Raw genomic sequence first — 20,555 nt, forward strand, 5'->3', positions numbered from 1 at the left:
CTGAAAGAAAAGGGGAAGAGGGTCCACTTGGAGAACGCTGGGACTGGGTAACACACAGGACATTCACCTGATGCCTAAACCCCTCTACCCACTAGGACACAGTCACTGTGTCCTGCAACATCCATAGTGAGAAGAAGGTATTCAGAATATCCGTTACCACTGGCAGGGACTGCCATACATTTAGTTTAAAATCTACTTTTCCTTAGAGTCTTCAGCAATACGATTTGGGCTCTCTGGGTCCACCAAGGATAGATGTAATCCTCTTTGGGAAGTTTTCAGTTCTCCTTCTTCTTCCTCCACCCTAGGAGAAATGAACCCCTTCCTGTTCCTCTCCTAGTACTTCAGATGCCAACATTTCTTTTTTTTTTTTTTTTTTTTTTGGTTTTTTGAGGTAGGGTCTCACTCTGGTCCAGGCTGACCTGGAATTAACTCTGTCATCTCAGGGAGGCCTTGAACTCATGGCAATCCTCCTACCTCTGCCTCCCGAGTGCTGGGATTAAAGGCGTGCGCCACCATGCCCGGCTAGATGCCAACATTTCAAGGCCATCCAACCATTCCAGGTGCTATCTTCTACATGCAACCTTCCCGTTACTACTGTAGAATATTTTCATGCCTATATAAAAATCTGCATTTTAATATTAATTGTTCTAAGACTCAAAAGAAAGAGAAATGGGGGGCTGGGGAATATAGCTCATTGTTAGAGAACTTAGACTTAACATGTTCAAAGCTCTGGGTTCAACCTCCAATATAACAAAATAAATGAAAAAGTAAAATAAAGCTGGGCAGATAATTCAGCAGTTAGCTCAGTTTGCAAAGCCTATCCCTAGCCTCCCATGTGTACAGCTGGATGAGCATTCATTTGCAGCAGGAAGAGTCCCTAGTGATTGTACATACGCTTCCTTATTTTTTTTAATTTTTATTTTATTTTTTATTTGAGAGCGACAGACACAGAGAAAGACAGATAGAGGGAGAGAGAGAGAATGGGCGTGCCAGGGCTTCCAGCCTCTGCAAACGAACTCCAGACGCGTGTGCCCCCTTGTGCATCTGGCTAACGTGGGACGTGGGGAACTGAGCCTTGAACCAGGGTCCTTTGGCTTCACAGGCAAGCGCTTAACCGCTAAGCCATCTCTCCAGCCCGTCCTTTCTTATTTTTTTGAGGTAGGGTTTCAATGTAGCACAGGCTGACCTGGCATTCACTATGTAGGCTCAGGGTGGTCTTGAACTCACGGTGATCCTCCTATCTCTGCCTCCCAAGTAATGGGATTAAAGGTGTGCTCCACCACGCCTGACTTATTTTTTTTTTAAAAAGTAAAGCCACTCCCCCCCAATAAAAGAGATAGAAACAAATCCCTGCTTCAAAAACAAAACAAAGACCAACAGAATAAGGAGGGAGACTGGGCTCCAGTGAGACTCTACCTCAAAAAACCAAAACGGGGGCTGGGAGATGTCTTAGCAGTTAAGGTGCTTCCCTGCAAAGCCAAAAGACCCAGGTTCGATTTCCTAGTACCCACATAAGCCACATGCACAAAGTGGTGCATGCATCTGGACTTTTTCTGCAGTGACTGGAGGACCAGGTGCATCCATTATTTCTCTCTATTTCTATCAAATAAATAATATTTTTACAAAATAGAATAAAGTCCAGCCATGGAGGCACAAGCCTTTAGTCCCAGCACTTGGGAGGCAGAGGTAGGAGGATCACCTTGAGTTCAAGGCCACCCTGAGACTACATAGTGGATTCCAGGTTAGTCTGAGCTAGAGAAACCCTATCTCAAAAAACAAAACAAACAACAAACAACAAAAAAACCAGAATAAGGGCTAGAGAGATGGCGTAGCAGTTAAGGTGCTTGCCTGCAAAGCCGAAGGACCCAGGTTCAATTTCCAGTACCCACTGAAGCCAGATGCACAAGGTGGTGCATCCATCTGGAGTTCACGTGCAGTGGTTAGAGGCCACGGCACATCCATACACTCTCATTCATGTATGCATGTATATATGTATGTTTTGAGAGTTGGGTCTTGATGTAGCCCATGATGACCTGGAATTCACTATGTATTATCAGGGTGGCCTCAAATTCACAGTGATACTCCTACCTCAGCCTCCCAAGTACTGGGATTAAAGGAATGAGAAAATGAAAGCTCAGCAGTTCAGGTGCTTGCTTACAAAGCCTGTTCAATTGCCAAACAGCCACATAAACCCAGATGCACATAGCATTACACTGTGTCTGGAATTTATTTGTAATTGCACTGGCCCTGGTATGCCCATGTATTCTCTGCACTTGACCCCCTCCCAAGAAGGGGGCTGTTCTGGACAGATGGTTTAGTGGTGAAGGCACCTGCCTGTGAAGCCTAAGGACCCTGGTTCAATTCCTTAGAACTCATGTAAGCCAGATGCGTATGATAGCACATGCGTTTGGAGTATTTCATTTTTTTTTTCTTTCTCCAAGGTAGAGTCTCACTCTGGCCAAGACTGACCTGGAGTTCACTATAGGCTCAGGATGACTTCAAACTCATCCTACCACCTCATAAGTACTGGGATTAAAGGCGTGAAGAACCATGCCCAGCTTCATTTATTTTTTTTTTTGTTTTTGAGGTGTGGTCTCACTCTAGCCCAGGCTGACCTGAATTTCACTATGTAGTCTCAGGGTGGCCTTGAACTCACAGCCATCCTCCAACCTCTGCCTCCTGAGTGCTGGAATTAAAGGCGTGCACACCACACCCAGCTAGTTCTATTATTTTAAAACACAGAAAATAATTAAAATGAAGTAATTAGAAGAATTAAAAAGAATAAGTGATTAAACACATACACACACCTGAATGCAAGCCCAGTTAAATGTAAGTCATTAATATGGGATGAACAGGTCTCCTGGGGTGAGAGAAAGCTCCAGATGGTGCGGGGACTCCCGGCAGCTCTGGGCCCATGTCTGCTCTAGGGCAGAAGCAGCTGAGGCAACAGTCTCAAGCTGGCCTCACTGTGCACACAAAGTTCTTTTGTTCTAAGTTCAAGTCAGCATTTACAAACCCCAAAAGCTACTGCCACCTAATTTTTATTTTTTCTTATTTATTCAACAGGGAAAGAGGGGGACAGAGAGAATGGGCACGCCAAGGCCTCTAGTTGCTGTGAAAACTCCAGACACAGGGCTAGAGAAATAAGGCACCTGCCTGCAAAGCCAAAGGACCTTGAGTTCCCCAGGACCCACGTAAGCTAGATGCACAAGGTGAGGCATGCACCTGGAGTTCCACAAGCGCCACCTTGTGTATCTGGCTTATGTGAGTCCTGGGGAATAGAACCTGAGTCCTTTGTCTTTGCAGGCAAGTGCCTTAACCACTAAGCCACCTTTCCAGCCCTCACCCCCCTTCCCTTTGAGATAGTCTCTAGCCCAGGCTGATCTGGAATTCACTATGCAGTGCCAGGGTGTCCTTGAACTCACGGTGATCCTCCTACTTCTGCCTCCTAAATGCTGGGATTAAAGAAGTGCACCACCACACTTGGCTTTTTCTCTTTCTTTTATCAGGTAGGGTTTCACTCTAGCCAAGGCTGCCCTGGAATTCACTATGTAGTCTCAAGGTAGCCTCCAATTCATGACAATCCTCCTACCTCTGCCAACCAAGTGCTGGGATTAAAGGTGTGTACCACCACGCCCAGTTTATTTCATTTATTTTGGGACCTCAAGCTCTTTATATAACTGAGGATGGCTGCAAACACCTGTTTGTTGCAGTTACAGGTGTGTGTTATTAGGCCCAGCTTTGCCCTACAGATATTTTGACTTTCTTCTCTGCCTGTTCCATTTGCTAGGACTATAGAACTGTAGAGAAAGTTTAGCAGCTAAAATGAACAGTGTAAATTACTCAGGTAATAAGGTGAACCCGTTAGCATTTTCATGCCTCTAATGGGGCCCAAGACAACCCAGTTTCACACAAGGCTATGAACAGGCAGGGCAGCGCCTGTTCTGAAGCTCCCCTGGTGCCCCTGCAGCATTCAAATCTCCCAGCACCCCCACATTAGCTATGTGTGAGCAGTCATATCCGAGCAGACTCTACAAAAGCGCACTGTCACACTGAGACACGGAAAGCAGACACAGCTGCAAGTGCAGCGGAAGTTCACACAGAGCTCTTCCCCAGCTTCTATTTGCATAAAGCAAGGAGGGCTGGGAAAGAGAAGAAGAGGACCCCAAAAAACTATCCACACACACTGCCAAGACTGAAGTATCAGCTGATATTTGAAGCCTCTAGCTACTTGGCCTCAGAATTAAATTAATAACCAGTTTCTGCTACAGTGCTTGGTGACAGTGATACAAACATTCAAAGAAGAAAGAACAAAGTCTAAAACAGATAGGGCTGGAGAGATGGCTTAGCAGTTAAGGTGTTTGCCTGCAAAGCAAAGGACCCAGGTTTGATTCCCCAGGACCCACGTTAGCCAGATGCACAAGGGGGTGCATGCATCTGGAGTTCGTTTGCAGTGGCTGGAGGCCCTAGCATGCCCATTATTTCTCTCTCTCTTCGTATTTCTCTGTCAAAAAAATAAATAAAATTAAAAAAAACAAACAGATATATTCCTTATTCTGCCTGATTAAAAAAAAAAGGGAGAACACGGTTGGAGAGATGGATTAGTGGTTAAGGCGCTTCCCTGCAAAGCCAAAGGATCCCAGTTCAATTCTCCAGGACCCATATAAGCCACATGCACGCAGAGGGTGCATGTATCTGGAGTTCGTTTGCAGTGGCTGAAGGCCCTGGCGTGCCCATTCTCTCCCTCTCTTTCTGCATCAAATAAATAAATAAATAAAGAGAGGGGGGGGAGGGGGAGGGAGGGAGAGAACATAACTTCTTTGCTGGGTTTTTGTTTGTTTTTTGAGGTTGGGTCTTGTTCCAGACCAGGATGACCTGGAATTCACTATGCTGTTTAAGGGTGGCCTCAAACTCACAGCCATTTGCCCCCCTCCCCCCAGTGCTGGCACTGAGATGTGAAACACACGCTTATTTTCACGTGTGCTTCATTCAGGGTGAGCATGCACCATTATGGTGACTGTCATTTCACTCTTTTTTAGTTTTTTTCAAGGTAGAATCTCACTCTAGCCCAGGCTGACCTGGAATTCACTATGTAGTCTCAGGATGGCCAAAACTCATGGCAATCCTCCTACCTCTACCTTCCGAGTGCTAGGATTAAAGGTGTGCACACCACGCCTAGCTTTATCAAAATTTTTTTAAAAATATATTTTATTTATTTATTTATTTGTTGGGGGGAGGGAGGAAGAAGCAGATAGAGAGAGTGGGTATGCCAGGGCCTGTAGTCACTACAACAAACTTCAGATTCATGCACTTCCTTGTGTATCTGGCTTATGTGGGTCCTGGGGAATCAAACTGGGGTCCTTAGGCTTCACAGGCAAACACCTTAACCGCTAAGCCATTTTCACACCCCTTCAAACTTTTTTCTTTTTTGGTTTTTTCGAGGTAGGGTCTCACTCTGGTCCAGGCTGACCTGGAATTAACTCTGTCATCTCAGGGTGACCTTGAACTCATGGCAATCCTCCTACCTCTGCCTCCCGAGTGCTGGGATTAAAGGCGTGCGCCACCACGCCCGGCTCGCCCTTCAAACTTTTAATGTAGGGCTGTGAGATGGCTCAGCAGGGGTTAACGATAGGGCCTTCATTTGCAGAGCCAAGAGGTTCTGGTGTGCCCATACACACATAAACTTGTGCATCATACATATGTACATGTGTGTGTGTGTATGTATGTGTGTATATATATGTATATATAAATTAAAAGTAAAATATTTTTAAAAACCCAAAAGCTGTAATGGTGTCTACCTACCCACAGACTCAACAACATGCAACACACATGAATTATGACAAATATATATATATATTTTTTTTCGTTTTTCAAGGCAGAGTTTCACTGTGCCCCAGGCTGACCTAGAATTCACTATGTAATCTCCAGTTAGCCTTGAACTCACAGTGATCCTCCTACCGTGCCTCCCAAATGCCGGGATTAAAGGCATGTGCAACCACTTCGGGCCTTCTTCTAAAAATATCTTTAAGCGTAGGGTTTGAGGCTTACTCTTATTTATTTAGAGAATGGGTGCGCCAGGGACTCCAGCCATTGCAAATGAACTCCAGATGCATGTGCCTCCTTGAGCATCTGGCTTATGTGGGATCTGGGGAATTGAGCCTTGAACCAGAGTCTTTAGGCTTCAAAGGCAAATGCTTAAGCTGCTAAGCCATCTCTCCAGCCCCTTGAGTCCTATCTTTAAAATAATATATTTTATTTATTAGAGAGATAAAAATGGAGAGAGGGAGGGTAAGGCATGTACATCTGGAGTTTGCTTGCAGTGACTAGAGGCCCTGACATGCCCATTCTCTCTTCTTCCCTCTAATAAAAAAAAAAAAAAAAAAGCAGGACATGGTGGTTCTCACCTTTAATCTCAGTACTTGGGAGGCAGAGATAGGAGGGTTACCACAAGTTTGAGGCCACCCTGAGACTATACAGTGATTTCCAGGTCATCCTGGACTACAGTGAAACCCTACCTTGAAAACTCAAAAATAAATAAATAATAAACCAAGCAAACCAAACAAAATGTATTGCAATTTAAATAAAATCAACTCTCTAATTTAATGGAGTGCTACCGTGACTGTGTACTTGGCAAAACTGGGCAGAGATGTGCTCTAAAGTGAAATGATTGTTTAAAACGCTCTTTCTTACATACCCTGACAGCCTGGGTTTGATTCCCCAGTACCCATGTAAAGCCAGAAGCACAAAGTGGTACATGTGTCTGAAGTCTGTTTGCAGAGGTTAGAGGACTTGGTGCACCCATTCATATTCATTTTCTCTCCCTCTTTCTTTTTCTCTCAAATAAATAAAGTTCAAAAAAGAACCAAGTGAGGAAGGAGGCTCCATGACCAGTAGAGTACCAGCTGTATTGATTCACAAGAGAAACGTTACAGGCCTGGACACAAGAGTCTCTAGGATAAAATGAGATAATACTAGCCCATTTATTCCTGAATTATAAAATAACAGATAAATATAGAGAGCTGAACAAATGGGTGTGACACCTATATCTGTGATATGACATAGCTGATCAGAGGCTCTTAACTCTAAGAAGTGCTACAAAGGAATGAGCTATCAACGTCACTGGGGGACTCAAATAATAATAATTTAAAAAAAACCCACAGTATTTTGCATTACTGAAGTCATATACATATTTACCCAATAATAATTATGTGCTAGACAGTGTGTCAAACACATGCTATACTTCTTTCATTCAGACTTTTCAACAGTCTGTGTAGAAGTCATTCGTAAGAAAACAGGGCTATACCTGGAAAAGAGAAGGAGTAGGATGCCAGTGCTGGAGAAGGAAAACAAGTCATGCCTTAATCATGCACAAAGTGAACAGGTGACATTTTGAAGTTCAAGAGAAGCATTTTCATTGTAGTAAGAGAAAATCCCCAAGCTGATGCCCAACGATCAACTTCCCTTAAATATGTACACACATAGGCCATCTCCAGTGCACCACACTTGTCTATCCTTGAGAAAGAGCAGAGCTATGTGGCTGAGAGGATGCCGCAGAAGTGATGTCTCCCGAATTCAGAGGATAAAGAACACTATGGCTTCCCTTCCAGGAGCTCTATCATATTTTTGCATGCCTTCCCGTCTTTTTGAGGCAGGGTTTCATTAGCAAAAGATAGCCTTGAACTTGCTACATAGCAGAGATGACCTTGAACTTCTCACCTAAACTGCCAAGTGGTGGGATTATAAGCATGCACTGCCACGGCCATTTTACATTGTATAGGGGACTGAATCGAGGGTTATGTGCATGCCAGGCAAGCACTCTACCAGTAAGCTCCAGCCCACATTGTGCTAGTTGTGAGTCATTTACAAAAATACTATGTGAGTATAATCAAAGCTTTTAAATTTTTTTCCAGTCACTAAACTTTGGTGTGACTTTTAATTTGTTTTGTTGAGGTAGGGTCTCACTCTACCCAGGTTGACCTGGAATTCACTATGGAGTCTCAGGGTGGCCTCGAACTCACGGCAATCCTCCTACCTCTGCCTCCTGAGTGCTGGGATTAAGGGCATGATCCACCACGCCTAGCAAATATTTTTATTTATGAGACAGAGAGAGAGAGAGAGAGGACACGAACGAGAGAAAGGATGTGTCAGGGCTTCCAGCCACTGAAAATATAAACTCCAGACACATGTGCCACTTTGTGCATCTGGCTAAAGTGGGCCCTGAGGAATCAAACTTAGGTCCTTTGGCTTTGCAGGAAAACACCTTAACTGTTAAGCCATCCCTCCAGCCCATGGTGTGACCTTTTACAAAGTAGTAATAATTAATATAGTTGAGCTACTGATATTCATTGGATAGTGTTAGGATCTGTTCCTGCAGCTGACACCAAATGCTGATTAAGCCCAAGGGCTGGAGTGATGGCCAAGTGGTTAAAGGTGTTTAACTGTAGAGCCTGATGGCCTGAGTTCAGTTATCTAGTACCCATGTAATGCTAGGTGCACAAAGTGGTTGCATGCACCTGGAGTTGGTTTGCAGTGGCAAGAGGCTCTAGTGCACACATGTTCATGATCTCGGCTGCTGCCTCCTATGTGTCATGAATAAATAACACTTGCATACACACAAATAAAAAAAACACAAGAAACAAAACAAAACAAAAACAACAGAAAACAAAAACAAAACACAAGTAGGGCGTCCTGGTGTAGACCTTTAATCCCAGCAGAGGTAGGAGAATTGCAATGGAGTTTGAGGCCACCCTGAGCTAGAGTGAGACCCTACCTCAAAAACAAAGGAAAGAAAGAAAGAAAGAAAGAAAGAAAGAAGGAAGGAAGGAAGGAAGGAAGGAAGGAAGGAAAGAAAGAAACAAACAAACAAACAAACTCCACATTAAGGGGCTGGAGAGATGGCTCCATTGTTAAGGCACATGCCTGTGAAGCCTAAGGACCTGAGTTTGATTCCCCAGTATCCATGTAAAGCCAGATGAACAAAATGGTGCATGTGTCTGGAGTTTGTTTGCAGTAGATAAAGGCCTTAGTGTGTTCATAGAGGCCCTGGCATAGCCATTCTTCCTCTAATAAATAAAAAAATATATTAAATAAAATAATATTTAACAAGTTCTTTAAGGGCTGGAGAGATGGCTTAATAGTTAAGGCACTTGCCTGCGAAGCCTAAGGACCCAGGTTCTATGCCCCAGAACCCACTTAAGCCAGCTGCACATGGTGGCACATGTGTCATGAGTGTATTTGTAGTGGCTGGAGGGCCTGGCACACCCATATTCTCTCTCTTTCTCAAAATGGATAAATTTTTAAAAAGTTGTTTAATCCCAGCAATCAGGAGGTATTGCTGTAAATTCAAGACTAGCCAGGGACTACAGATTAAATTCAAGAGAGTGAGAGCCTACCCACCTAAAGTAAAAGTCAGACTGTAGATATGCCTCAGTGGCACAAAGCTTGCCCAGCATGCATTAGGCTCTGGATTTAATACTCAGCACGATAACAAAAATTTAAAAATAAGTTGGGGCCTGGAGAGATGGCTTAGTGGTTAAATTACTTGCCTGCAAAGCCAAAGGACCTGCTTCAACTTCCCAGGACCCACATGAGCCAGATGCACAAGGGGGTGCACACATCTGGAGTTCATTTGCAGTGGCTGGAGGCCCTGACATGTCCATTCTCTCTCTCTCTACCTGCCTATCTCTCTCTCTCAAATAAATAAATAAAAATAAAATATTTAAAAAAATAAGTTGGGCAAGGTGGTGCAAATCTTTAATCCCAGCACCTGGGAGGCAGAGGTAGGAGGATCGCCAGGAGCTTGAGGCCATCTTGAGACTGCACAGTGACTTCCAGGTCAGCCTGAGCTGAAGTGAGACCCTGCCTTGAAAAACCAAACCAAACCAAACCAAACCAAACCAAACCAAACCAAACCAAACCAAACCAAACCAAACCAAACCAAACCAAGGACAAAAAAATTGTTGTGTGTTGAGTAGTTATTTTTTCCCCTATTTTCAAGTCTTAATTGAGAGACTATCCTCTAAATGTTTTTGTGTGGTGATCAGGGCTGGAGGAATGGCTTAGTGGTTAAGGCATTTGCCTGCAAAGCCAAAGGACCCAGGTTCAATTCCCCAGGACCCATGTTAGTCAGATGCACAAGGGGGTGCATGCATTTGGAGTTTGTTTGCAGTGGCTGGAGGCCCTGGCATGACCATTCCCTCTCCGCCACTTCCCCCTTCCACTGTCAATTAAATAAAAATAAAAAATTAAAAAAAAATTAGAGCCGGGAGTACTGGTACATGCTTTTAACCCCAGCTCTCGGGAGGCAGAGGTAGGAGGATCGCCATGTGTTCGAGGCCACCCTGAGACTACATAGTGAATTTTTTTTTTTTGTGAGTGCCAGGTGCCAGCACGCCTGGCTCATAGTAGGTCAGAGGCTAGCCCGGCTAGCTTCTTGGTATCATTTCTCAAAACAACAGCAATAATACCACCAGCACCACGCCTGGCACAGAGGTAGGCATCTTTAATTCCAGCATTCCCTTTTATCTATAATCAATGGTTGATCATCGTTTAGAAAGAAGTCAAGCATAGGGCTGGACAGATGGCTTTAACAGTTAAGGTGTTTGTTTGCTTGCAAAGCCTGAGGACCCAGGTTCAATTTCCCAGAACCCACCTAAGCCAGATGAGCATGATGGCACATGCATCTGGAGTTTGTTTGCAGTGGTTGGAGGCCTGGCCACACCCACTCTAATAAATAAATAAAAATAAAATTAAAAATGACAGTAGAATCACTTCTCATTCTCTTGGCTGAGTTCAAATGTAAAACGACAGGATAGGTAAAGAGACCAACAGATAAGGACATACATATATTAGATAACTTTTTTTTTTTTTTAAGTAGGATTTCACACTAGCCCAGGTAGACCAGGAACACACTCAGTAGTCTCAGACTATCCTCTAACTTACATTGTTGAAAGATGGTCAGGACTTAATCTATGAAACACCACCATGCAACCATGGAATTCCCTTTACTTACAGCCTCTTTCTCTCTGTCCATGATAGTTTCCAGCTCTTCAAAATGTCGAAGCTTGATCTCAAGTTTCTTCATCTGTGTTTCAACCAGGAGAGCTACCAGTGATTTGATCTTTCTTTCTTCCACAGCAGCCAGGTGCTAAAGGCAAAAGACCATTCAAATTATTTGGGTAAATACTTGCTTAAAAAAACTTAAGAGGGGGCTGGAGAGATGGCTTAGCGGTATGATACTTGCCTGTGAAGCCTAAGGACCCAGATGTATGTATACCATGTGGTGAATGTATCTGGAATTCCACTGCAGTGGCTAGAGGGCCTGGCATGCAAATTCACTCTCTCATTTAAAACAAAACAAAACAAAAAAGGGCCTGTAAGGACCACCTGTAAAGACGATTCTACCGTCTACCAGACACCATCTGGAGTTTCCTAGCAAACTCCTAAACCTATTTTGCATTTATGTGCATGTTCTTTGTACACAAGTTATTTTTGTTTTCATTTTGTTTTTTTTGAGGTAGGGTCTAACTCTGGCTCAGGCTGACCTGGAATTAACTATGTATTCTCAGGGTGGCCTCGAACTCATGGCAATCCTCCTACCTCTGTCTCCCGAGTGCTGGGATTAAAGGCGTGAGACACCACGCCCGGCTTTTTTTTTTTTTAAACTGTTGAGATATGGTCTCTCTCACTCTAGCCCAGGCTGACTTGGAATTCACTATGCAGTTTCAGGGTGGCCTTGAACTCACAGTGATCTTACCTCTGCCTATCTACTGCTGGGGAGAGTGCCACACAAGTGCAGCCAGAGGACAGATATGACAATGGGCTGCATTAAAAACAAAGAAAACAGGGCTGGAGAGATGGCTTAGCAGTTAACGTGCACGCCTATGAAGCCTAAGGACCAAGGTTTGATTATCCAGGTCCCATGTAAGGCAGATGCACATGGTGGCAAATGCATCTGGAGTTTGTTTGCAGTGGCTAGAGGCCCTGGCATGCCCATTCTCACTCTCTCTCCCTTTGTCTGTAATAAATAAATGAAAATAAAATCTTAAAAAAAATACAAAATAAAAGTCCAGCCATCTAGTACATGACTGAAAACCCTCCAGAGCCCATCAGTTCAAGTGTCAGCCGTTACAAAGCAGAGCCACTGCAGCCTCTCCATCACCTGGAGCCAAGGGAGAACTTGCTAAATTCAGTAGTCTGCCCATAACACCTTTAAGAGGGACATCTTTCACATTCTCAGTGGTGCCAAGTTCATGTCCTACTGTTTTAACAAGTGCTGTATATGTGTGGCCCCACAGGATGATCAAGCCAGAACTGCAGAAGACCTTTCATTCAAGACAGATGAATGATTTCAATTAATTTACAATACAGAGGGAGACTAGTGGGAAACAAGATTGATTGCTACAGGAAAGAATGGTCATATTTTCAGCAGATCCCATTCAGGCAGAAGTGTGACATTTTGGCAAAATGGGGAGAAAAGATGCTTAAAGACTAATACTGAATTCTGGCAATCAGGGAGGCACATTGTAGTAAGAGAAAGTGAAGCTACTAAGGGTGCTTGTTTCCTCTCTGTGAACACTACCAAATCAGGAAAGTGGACAACAGTAGATACTATGTCACAACCAGAGCACAATTTGAGGCTCGGCAGAAACTGGTGAAGCAACACGCTGGAGGTAACTCTGCATGCTTTAAATGGAAAACTGGAATTCCAGACATGGCTGCACAAGACCACTCCCCTGCCCCCAAGCTCTATAAAGTACTGCGGATGCATCTTCCAACTTCTTTCAGGATCCAAAGACAGCAGAGGTCAGACACTGCTGGTGTGGTTGCAAGCATGGCAAGAATGAACAACACCATTGTTGGTAGACAACCACTTCCTTTCTCTTCTTCCCCAAAGTCAGAATTGTTAGAAAAAACTATTTATTGTCATTGACAAAGCATAGGAGGTTATACTACAGTAAGATCTACAATTATGAATATCTGGATGGGACCAAATAATTCCATTTCAAGTTTTTTTTGTGTGTGTTGAACAGTCAACAGGCACTCTTAGCACATGCTTCCTTCTTTGTGGAAATGGGGTAGGCTTTTCTAAAGCAAAATGGATTATAAATAGCATTTCAATGTGATTAAATGTTAGACCACAGCCATGCATTTGAAAGTATAATGCACTGCTCTTATTCATATTTTTTAAAATTTCTATTCATTTGAGAGTGACAGAAAAAGAGACAGGGGGAGAAAATGGGTGTGTCATGGCCTCCAGCCACTGCAAACAAACTCCAGATGCATGCGACCCCTTGTGCATCTGGCTAACGTGGGTCCTGGGGAATCAAGCCTCGAACCTGGGTCCTTAGGCTTCACAGACAAGTGCTGAACTGGTAAATCATCTCTCCAGACCCTCTTATTCATATTAATAGAACAGGAAAGTAGAAACTTTTCACTTCAGTCTTTTTAAGTTGTTCATTGTAGAATAATGATAGCAACCAGAAAGTGAGTTATCTTTTGTAAGTTTTTTTTTTTCTTTTTTTTGGTTTCTCAAGGAAGGGTTTCACTCTAGTCCAGGTTGATCTTGAATTCACTATGTAATCTCAGGGTATAGCCTCGACCTCACAGTGATCCTCCTACTTCTGCCTCCTGAGTGCTGGGATTAGAAGAGTGCTCCACCACACCTGGCTGCATTGATTCTTTTAAAGTAGTATATAATTAAATTATACTGTCCAATCTAATGGGAAATCTCTTAATCTTTAGATAGCATGAGAGGTGAAACCCAGCATTTAAGCAGTCCATTAAAAAAAAAAAAAAAAAGGCTTGGTACTGTGAGATGTTGCTGATAGGTTCTTCTGGTGATGGGTGCCACAAGTAACATTATGAGATCAGGGAGTCGAATGTACTTTTGCTTGTTTGTTGAACAGGGAGTAGGGGAAAGGAAAATGCATTTAAAAGAATTATGAGGGCTGGAGAGAAGGCTTACTGGTTAAGCGCTTGCCTGTGAAGCTTAAGGACACCGGTTTGAGGCTCGATTCCCCAGGACCCACGTTAACCAGATGCACAAGGGGGTGCACGCGTCTGGAGTTCGTTTGCAGTGGCTCTGGAGTGCCCATTCTCTCCTCTCCTCTTCTCTCTCTCCCTCTCTCTCTCTCTCGGCCTCATTCTCTGTCTGTCCTTCTCAAATAAATAAAAAAGAATTATGAGAAAAGAAAATGTGAAAGTTTTATAGGTAGAGGGAAGGAATATAATGTTTAATGTTTATATACACTGCCAATATTGCCTTGTTGGCAGTTAAAGCTCCTCATTTGGCTGTTAATCTTAGACTTTAAGAGCTGTCAAGTATGACTGTCATACTAACTTTCCTTATTATATACACTAAATAAATGCTATCCTCTCAAAACAGTGAAGAGAAGGCTTTACTAATTCCCGTGACCCAGCTTTTGTACAGAAACTTTTTTAGAACTCCAATTTCAAGAGCCTGTTGAGTCTTTCCTCCCACCCCCTGTCCCTGACAGGATCTCACTGTAGCCCAGGCAGAACCGGAATTCACAACATAGTTTCAGGGTGGCCAAGTAACGGCGATCCTCCTACCTCTGCCTTCTGAGTGCTGGGATTAAAGGTGTGCACCACCATGGCAGGCATATATTTTCCTCTTTCCATCTTAATGGCTGACATTGTTCCCTTTTAGAATGGAGTTGATTTGAGGAGATAACCCTACTCTGAACAACAGTACCTTAGAAGGGGGAAATATTGGTCAATTTAAAATTCACAAGTAAAATGTATGAAAAAAACCTGTTTTTTCTGACTAAGAAATTCTAAAATATGAATATGAATAGCAGCGTTAGTGTTTTAAGATTTTAATAAGGTACAAATAGATTCTGCTGAAGAAAAGTATAGTACCTTGGTTTATGCTATGTTTATATTCATACTTTAAAGCATTGTCTTAAGTTCCCATGTTCTCAGCATATGATTTTTAAATACCATTACTTTTACTCTTAATCCTTACACTTAAAAGAGCTGTGTGACAGTATATGTGACAAGCGAACTTCATGCAAGTTGGGAAAAATTCTGGTACTAAAGATTATGCTTGTTTCTTCTTTTTATATAACCTGTTTAGTATTGAATCCTCTACCAACAGGGTCTTCCTAAGATAAGTGACATCATTATTTATCCTAATGTCTATAACCTGTGATAGGCCTTTTGTAAAAAAAATAAAATAATTTATTAGAGACAGAGGGAGAGAGAGAGAGACAATGGGCGCACAGGGCCTCTAGCCACTGCAAAAGAAGTCCAGATGCATGAGGCACGATGTGTGTCTGGCGAACATGGGACCTGGAGAATCAAACCTGGGTCCTTAGGCTTCACAGGCAAGTGCCTTAATTGCTAAGCCATCTCTCCAGACTTGTGATAGGACTTTTTTAAAGGGCTTCATGTGAACTATATTGTTGTGTTTTTCTAAATTTTTTTATTTTTTTAAGGTAGGGTCTCAGTCTAGCTCAGGCTGATCTATGTAGTTAGTCTCAGGGTGGCCTTGAACTCACGGTGATCCTCCTACCTCTGCCTAGGTATTTTTTTAAATATCTTTTTTATTTAACTATTTGAGAGGGAAAAAGAAGGAAGAACAGAAAGAGAGACAGCCAATGGGTACGCCAGGGCCTCCATCCACTGTAAACAAACTCCAGATGCATGCGTCCCCCTTGTGCATCTGGCTTACATGGGACCTGGAGAGTCGAATGGAGATCCTCTGATTTTGCAGGTTACTGGAGGAAATTATTGTATATTTCTGAGTGTCTTCCTGTTGCTCCAGTTGCCATGAACTTAAACCTACACTCATCAATTTAAACTAAGTGGACTCGGAACAGCTTGTGAATAAATGTAAGGGAAATAACTTTGCTTTCTTCAGTGAACTGAATGCACTGTTTTGGAAAAATGGACAAGTTCTAGGTTCTGGAATTTTCAATTTATTCCAGAAGCTTTCATTCATCTCTTCCCTTTAAGCCTGTATCTCGTGATAGGAGAAAATCCTGAGTTATTGCTCACATTCCTCCTGTGTGTGTAGCCCCTCATGGCTCATCAGGAGTAGGAGTGTAAATGTGAACATGTACTGAAGGGTCCGTCCTGTGCAAGGGTGGTGAGGAGCCTGAAAGTGGGCTGCCTCATTTGTTCAACGGCTAGATCCAGCAGGGGCCCTAATTAGCACTCCATGTAGATGGTGACAAAATAACAAAGCTGTTTATAGACACAGAAGAACAAGATAAGAGTAGATGAACTTGGATTGGCTAGCTAAACTATACTAATTATAGTAATTTAAGTGAATTCCTTACCCTCTGATTACCAAGAAGCACAAAAATGATGACGTGCTCTGACACATATTAAATCCAGCTGTAAGTGGCACTAAACAAGTATGTGCCAAACTATATAACAAATGCATTTGCACTACTTTTACGTATCCAGAAGGAAACATAGATGTTAAGAGATATGGTAAGAATGACATCATCATCTCCTGGTTTTTGGAAATAAGAGTAGTTGAAGATGGATGAGTACAAATTGAGTGGTGTGGCTGAAAACTGTTGCTCAATCTTCCAGGTGTGGTGAACCATAAAGTGGTTCATAAAGTGAAGCAGTCAAGTAGGAATTGCAAGATGGCCCACACATTTTAAACAAACTATCTGGCACTGGTATTCGTGACCTACAGTGGCTGATGATACTTACAAAATATTTACATAACTTAAGGGGGGATAGAGGTGGCTCAACAGTTAAAAGTGCTTGATTACATAACAGAAAGGGAAAAATGACGACATCAAAATAGAAAAGAGACCAGTCACCGTTAATCCCAGCACGTGGGAGGCACAGACAGGACAGCTGTGAGCTCAAGGGCAGCCTGGGACTACAAATGAATTTCAGGTCAGCTTGAGCTAGAGTGAGACCCTGGTTGAAAAACTTAACTTTTTTATAAAGAAGTAGTATTAATAATAATTAGGCTGTGTAGGCAAGCACCTTAACTGCTGAGCCATCTCTCCAGTCCTTTTTATTTATTTATCTGAGAGAGAGAGAAAGAGGCGGGCGGAGGGGAGAATGGGCATGTCAGGGGATCCAGCCACTGCAAACCAACACCAGACACATGTGCCACCTTGTGCGCCTGGCTTACATGGGTCCCGAGGAATCAAACCTGGGTCTTTTGGCTTTGCAGGCAAGCTCCTTAACTGCTAAGCCACCTCTCTGGTCCTATTATCATTATTTATTTATTTATTTTTTTTTTCCCCCCTCCTCACTTCAGAGGAGAGACAGAGAGAATAGGCATAACAGGGCATTCAGCTAGTGGAAATGAACTCTAGACAAATGCTCAACTTTCTGAATTTGGCATTATGTGGATACTGGGGAATTGGACCCTGGTCCTTAGGTATTGTAGGCAAGTGCCTTAACAGCTGAGCCATCTTTCCAGCCTATGTTCACTAATTTGAATCTACTTCAAAAAAAGTTGCCAGCCGGGTGTGGTGGTACACGCCTTTAATCCCCAGCACTTGAGAGACAGAGGTAGGAGGATCACAATGAGTTCAAGGCTACCTTGAGACTATAGTGAATGCCAGGTCAGCCTGGGCTAGAGTGAGACCCTACCTTCAAAAAACAAAACAAGAAAACAACAAAAGCTCTTTTTAGGGTTAAGGGTTGGGTGGGTAAGAAGAGAAAATTCCTTAGAAACCATACAGATGAAGAGGTATCTTTGGAAGAATATAGCATGTATAAATATGCCAGACTGAAAGCTACTGTAGTACCAACTAATTAAGTCATCAGCCTGGGTCCCCAGCCTTGTGACCATGTGCAAGTGGTCTAGCACAGATGGACAGGCACTCAGATCACTCAGTGCCACCTTGGTTTACCTATGGATTTCTTATGAATCATGTCTCAGATTAAACTTTCAAATACAATTCACAGCTGACTGGTTAAAAGACAATGAAAGCACATCTTTATCAACAGATGAAGAAATGCTTTAGGAAGAAACAAATTAGGAACTAGTATTTGAAATGTGGTACCCTACAATGGAAAGAAGCTACTCAGGTAGAATGTAGAATAATGGGTGAAAAGAGTTTTTAGAACTTTTATATATTCATTTTTAGAATGCTTTACATTGTAAATTAACACTAAGTGGGGGGAAATATCATCTTGTCTACTTAAATATGCTGTTCAGCCAATACTAGGTTAAAAATAGAAAGAAAAAAAAAAAAAACCACCCCCAGAATAGCTGCAGATGCAAAAAAAAAAAAAAAAAAAAAAAAATTTAGGCTTTCTTTTTTCATTCTATGATATCAGAAGAGGTATTTGTACAAAGAGAAACAGATTTATCTTAAAAATCATAAATATTTCAATTTGGTAAAAATTATTTTAACAATGATCTAGAACAATTTCAAAGGACAAACAATCCCTTAAAGAAACGACAAAAAACACTATCGATCTTTGCAGCCTTCACAGAGCTAAACATGACAATGAATAGAGTGAAACTGTCACCCTTTAGGGACTGGACTTACTCTTTCTCCCTCCCTCCTCTGCCTGTGGATTTCTTAACCTAGAAATGCCACTCAGCAAACAGTCATCTCCTGCTGAGAGCAAAGCTCTTTATACTAAATGTTCCCAATTAACCACAAACAGTGTGACCATTCATGGTGGAAGAGAGACCAGAAAAGGGCTGCGAGGGGCCAACCTTGGCTTTGGTAGCAGCTGAGGCGAGAGCAGCTGCTGCGGCTGTGGCAACATTTCCTTCAGAAATTTCGTGTTCTACTTTCTTCTTCCCGGTATCATTTTCTCTTTCCTTACATGTATCAGTGAGTTCCTTGTTTTCTTCAGTCTCCTTTTCTTCTGAAATTATCAAAAGCTTTGTTATGGGTATGTGCAAGCCTCAACAACCTACCTTACTTAGCATCTCTGCGCATGACAAAAAAGAGAGAGATCAATGGCTTTTTCAACCTTTTAATTTAAGAGGTTTGTTGAATCATTCCACGTACTCAAGTATGCATCTATTTGGAATTTAAAAATGGAATACTGGGCTGGAGAGATGGCTTAGCAGTTAAGCGCTTGCCTATGAAGCCTAAGGACCCCGGTTCGAGGCTCGGTTCCCCAGGTCCCACGTTAGCCAGATGCACAAGGGGGCGCACGTGTCTGGAGTTCGTTTGCAGAGGCTGGAAGCCCTGGCGCGCCCATCCTCTCTCTCTCCCTGTATCTGTCTTTCTCCCTGTGTCTGTCACTCTCAAATAAATAAATAAAAAATGAACAAAAAATATATTTAAAAATGGAATACTTTGTTTTACCCTCATTTCTCAAGGCCTTTGTGTAGTACACTTGGTTTCGATGGAAGTTCAGAGGAATAAAGCCTAAGGGCCACATGTTAGTTTATTGGTGAGTGAAATGCTTCAAGAACTAAGCATCAAGTCTGGAGGGAATCAGACACCAAGAACAACACTTGCACCAACAGGAGACAGACGCGATGGGCTGCTTTCACAACAGACAGTGACAATAAGGTGGAAGGGATCTACGGGAAGGGTGAACATACACAACACAGTGATGAACAAAGCAACTGAGAAGGTATCAAGTTCAAGGCCTGTCTGTGCAATTTAGTGAGACCTTGTCTCAAAAGAAAAAAAAAAAGGCATGGGACAAGAGCTCGGGGATAGAGCATGTGCAAGGACCTAGATTTAATTCCCTAGCATTGTCCTCTCTCTGCTCTGACCCCTCCATTTTCAAAGTTAATAAAGAAAGCCGGACTTAGTAGCACATGTCTTTAATGCGATTCCAGCACTAGGGAGGTAAGGACAAGATTAGGAGTTCAAGGGCTATATATATGTATTTAAAAAAATTTTTTATTAGCATTTTCCATGATTATTAAAAAAAATCCCATGTTAATTCCCTCCCTCCCCCCCCCACACTTTCCCCTTTGAAATTCCATTCTCCATCATATTACCTCCCCATCTCAATCATTGCACTTACATATATACAATATCAATCTATTAAGTACCCTCCTCCCTTCCTTTCTCTGCCCTTTATGTCTCCTTTTTAACTTATTGGCCTCTGCTACTAAGTATTTCTACAAAATTTTCAGTACTTCTTTAGTGTCATTTAAAACTTTCATATAATAATAAATCTAAAAAGCTTCTTCTAAAGTTACCTGTTTTGATATCCTCACTAACTTCACTATCTTGTTCCTTGTCACTGTTCTTCTCATTTTCTCCATCTTGGGTTTTATCACCTTCATCTGTTTCATTTTCCACTTTGTTTTCTGCCTGGGAGGAGTTAAAAAAAAAAAGATTAAGGAATGAAAAAAGCATTGCTTCAAAGGAGGGAAATTACCTTATACTAATGAAGGTTTCGCTAATTTTGGTAAGAGATAAGACTATGTCATAGAGAAGTCAGAAAAAAACCTAATGAATTCTGAGACATTTATATCAATGTGCTTCCAAGAAGTAAGCATATGAGGGATAGCTCCTGTTGTCTCTGCAATGTCTGCTCCAAAGGCAAGGGTTGCAATGGAATGCAGCATGACTAACAATTTTTTATTGATTTTAAAAGATAAGCAGGGATGGGGA

General features: G+C 42.4%; 1 protein-coding gene across 3 annotated transcripts in view; it reads right to left on the minus strand.

The window, feature by feature from the left end:
• Window positions 1-20,555, minus strand: part of Smarcc1 (SWI/SNF related, matrix associated, actin dependent regulator of chromatin subfamily c member 1) — a 136,060-nt gene that overhangs the window by 19,474 nt on the left and 96,031 nt on the right. For all 3 annotated transcript variants that reach the window (XM_045136268.1, XM_045136267.1, XM_045136269.1), the window contains 3 exons: window positions 20,138-20,252; window positions 18,680-18,834; window positions 11,012-11,146 (listed from right to left, as the gene is read on the minus strand). In XM_045136268.1, the coding sequence (XP_044992203.1) occupies window positions 11,012-11,146; window positions 18,680-18,834; window positions 20,138-20,252 (405 nt within the window). The remainder of the gene's footprint in view (window positions 1-11,011; window positions 11,147-18,679; window positions 18,835-20,137; window positions 20,253-20,555) is intronic.

Source organism: Jaculus jaculus, chromosome 17 (genome assembly GCF_020740685.1).
Source record: "Jaculus jaculus isolate mJacJac1 chromosome 17, mJacJac1.mat.Y.cur, whole genome shotgun sequence".
NCBI classification, from domain to species: Eukaryota; Metazoa; Chordata; class Mammalia; order Rodentia; family Dipodidae; genus Jaculus; species Jaculus jaculus.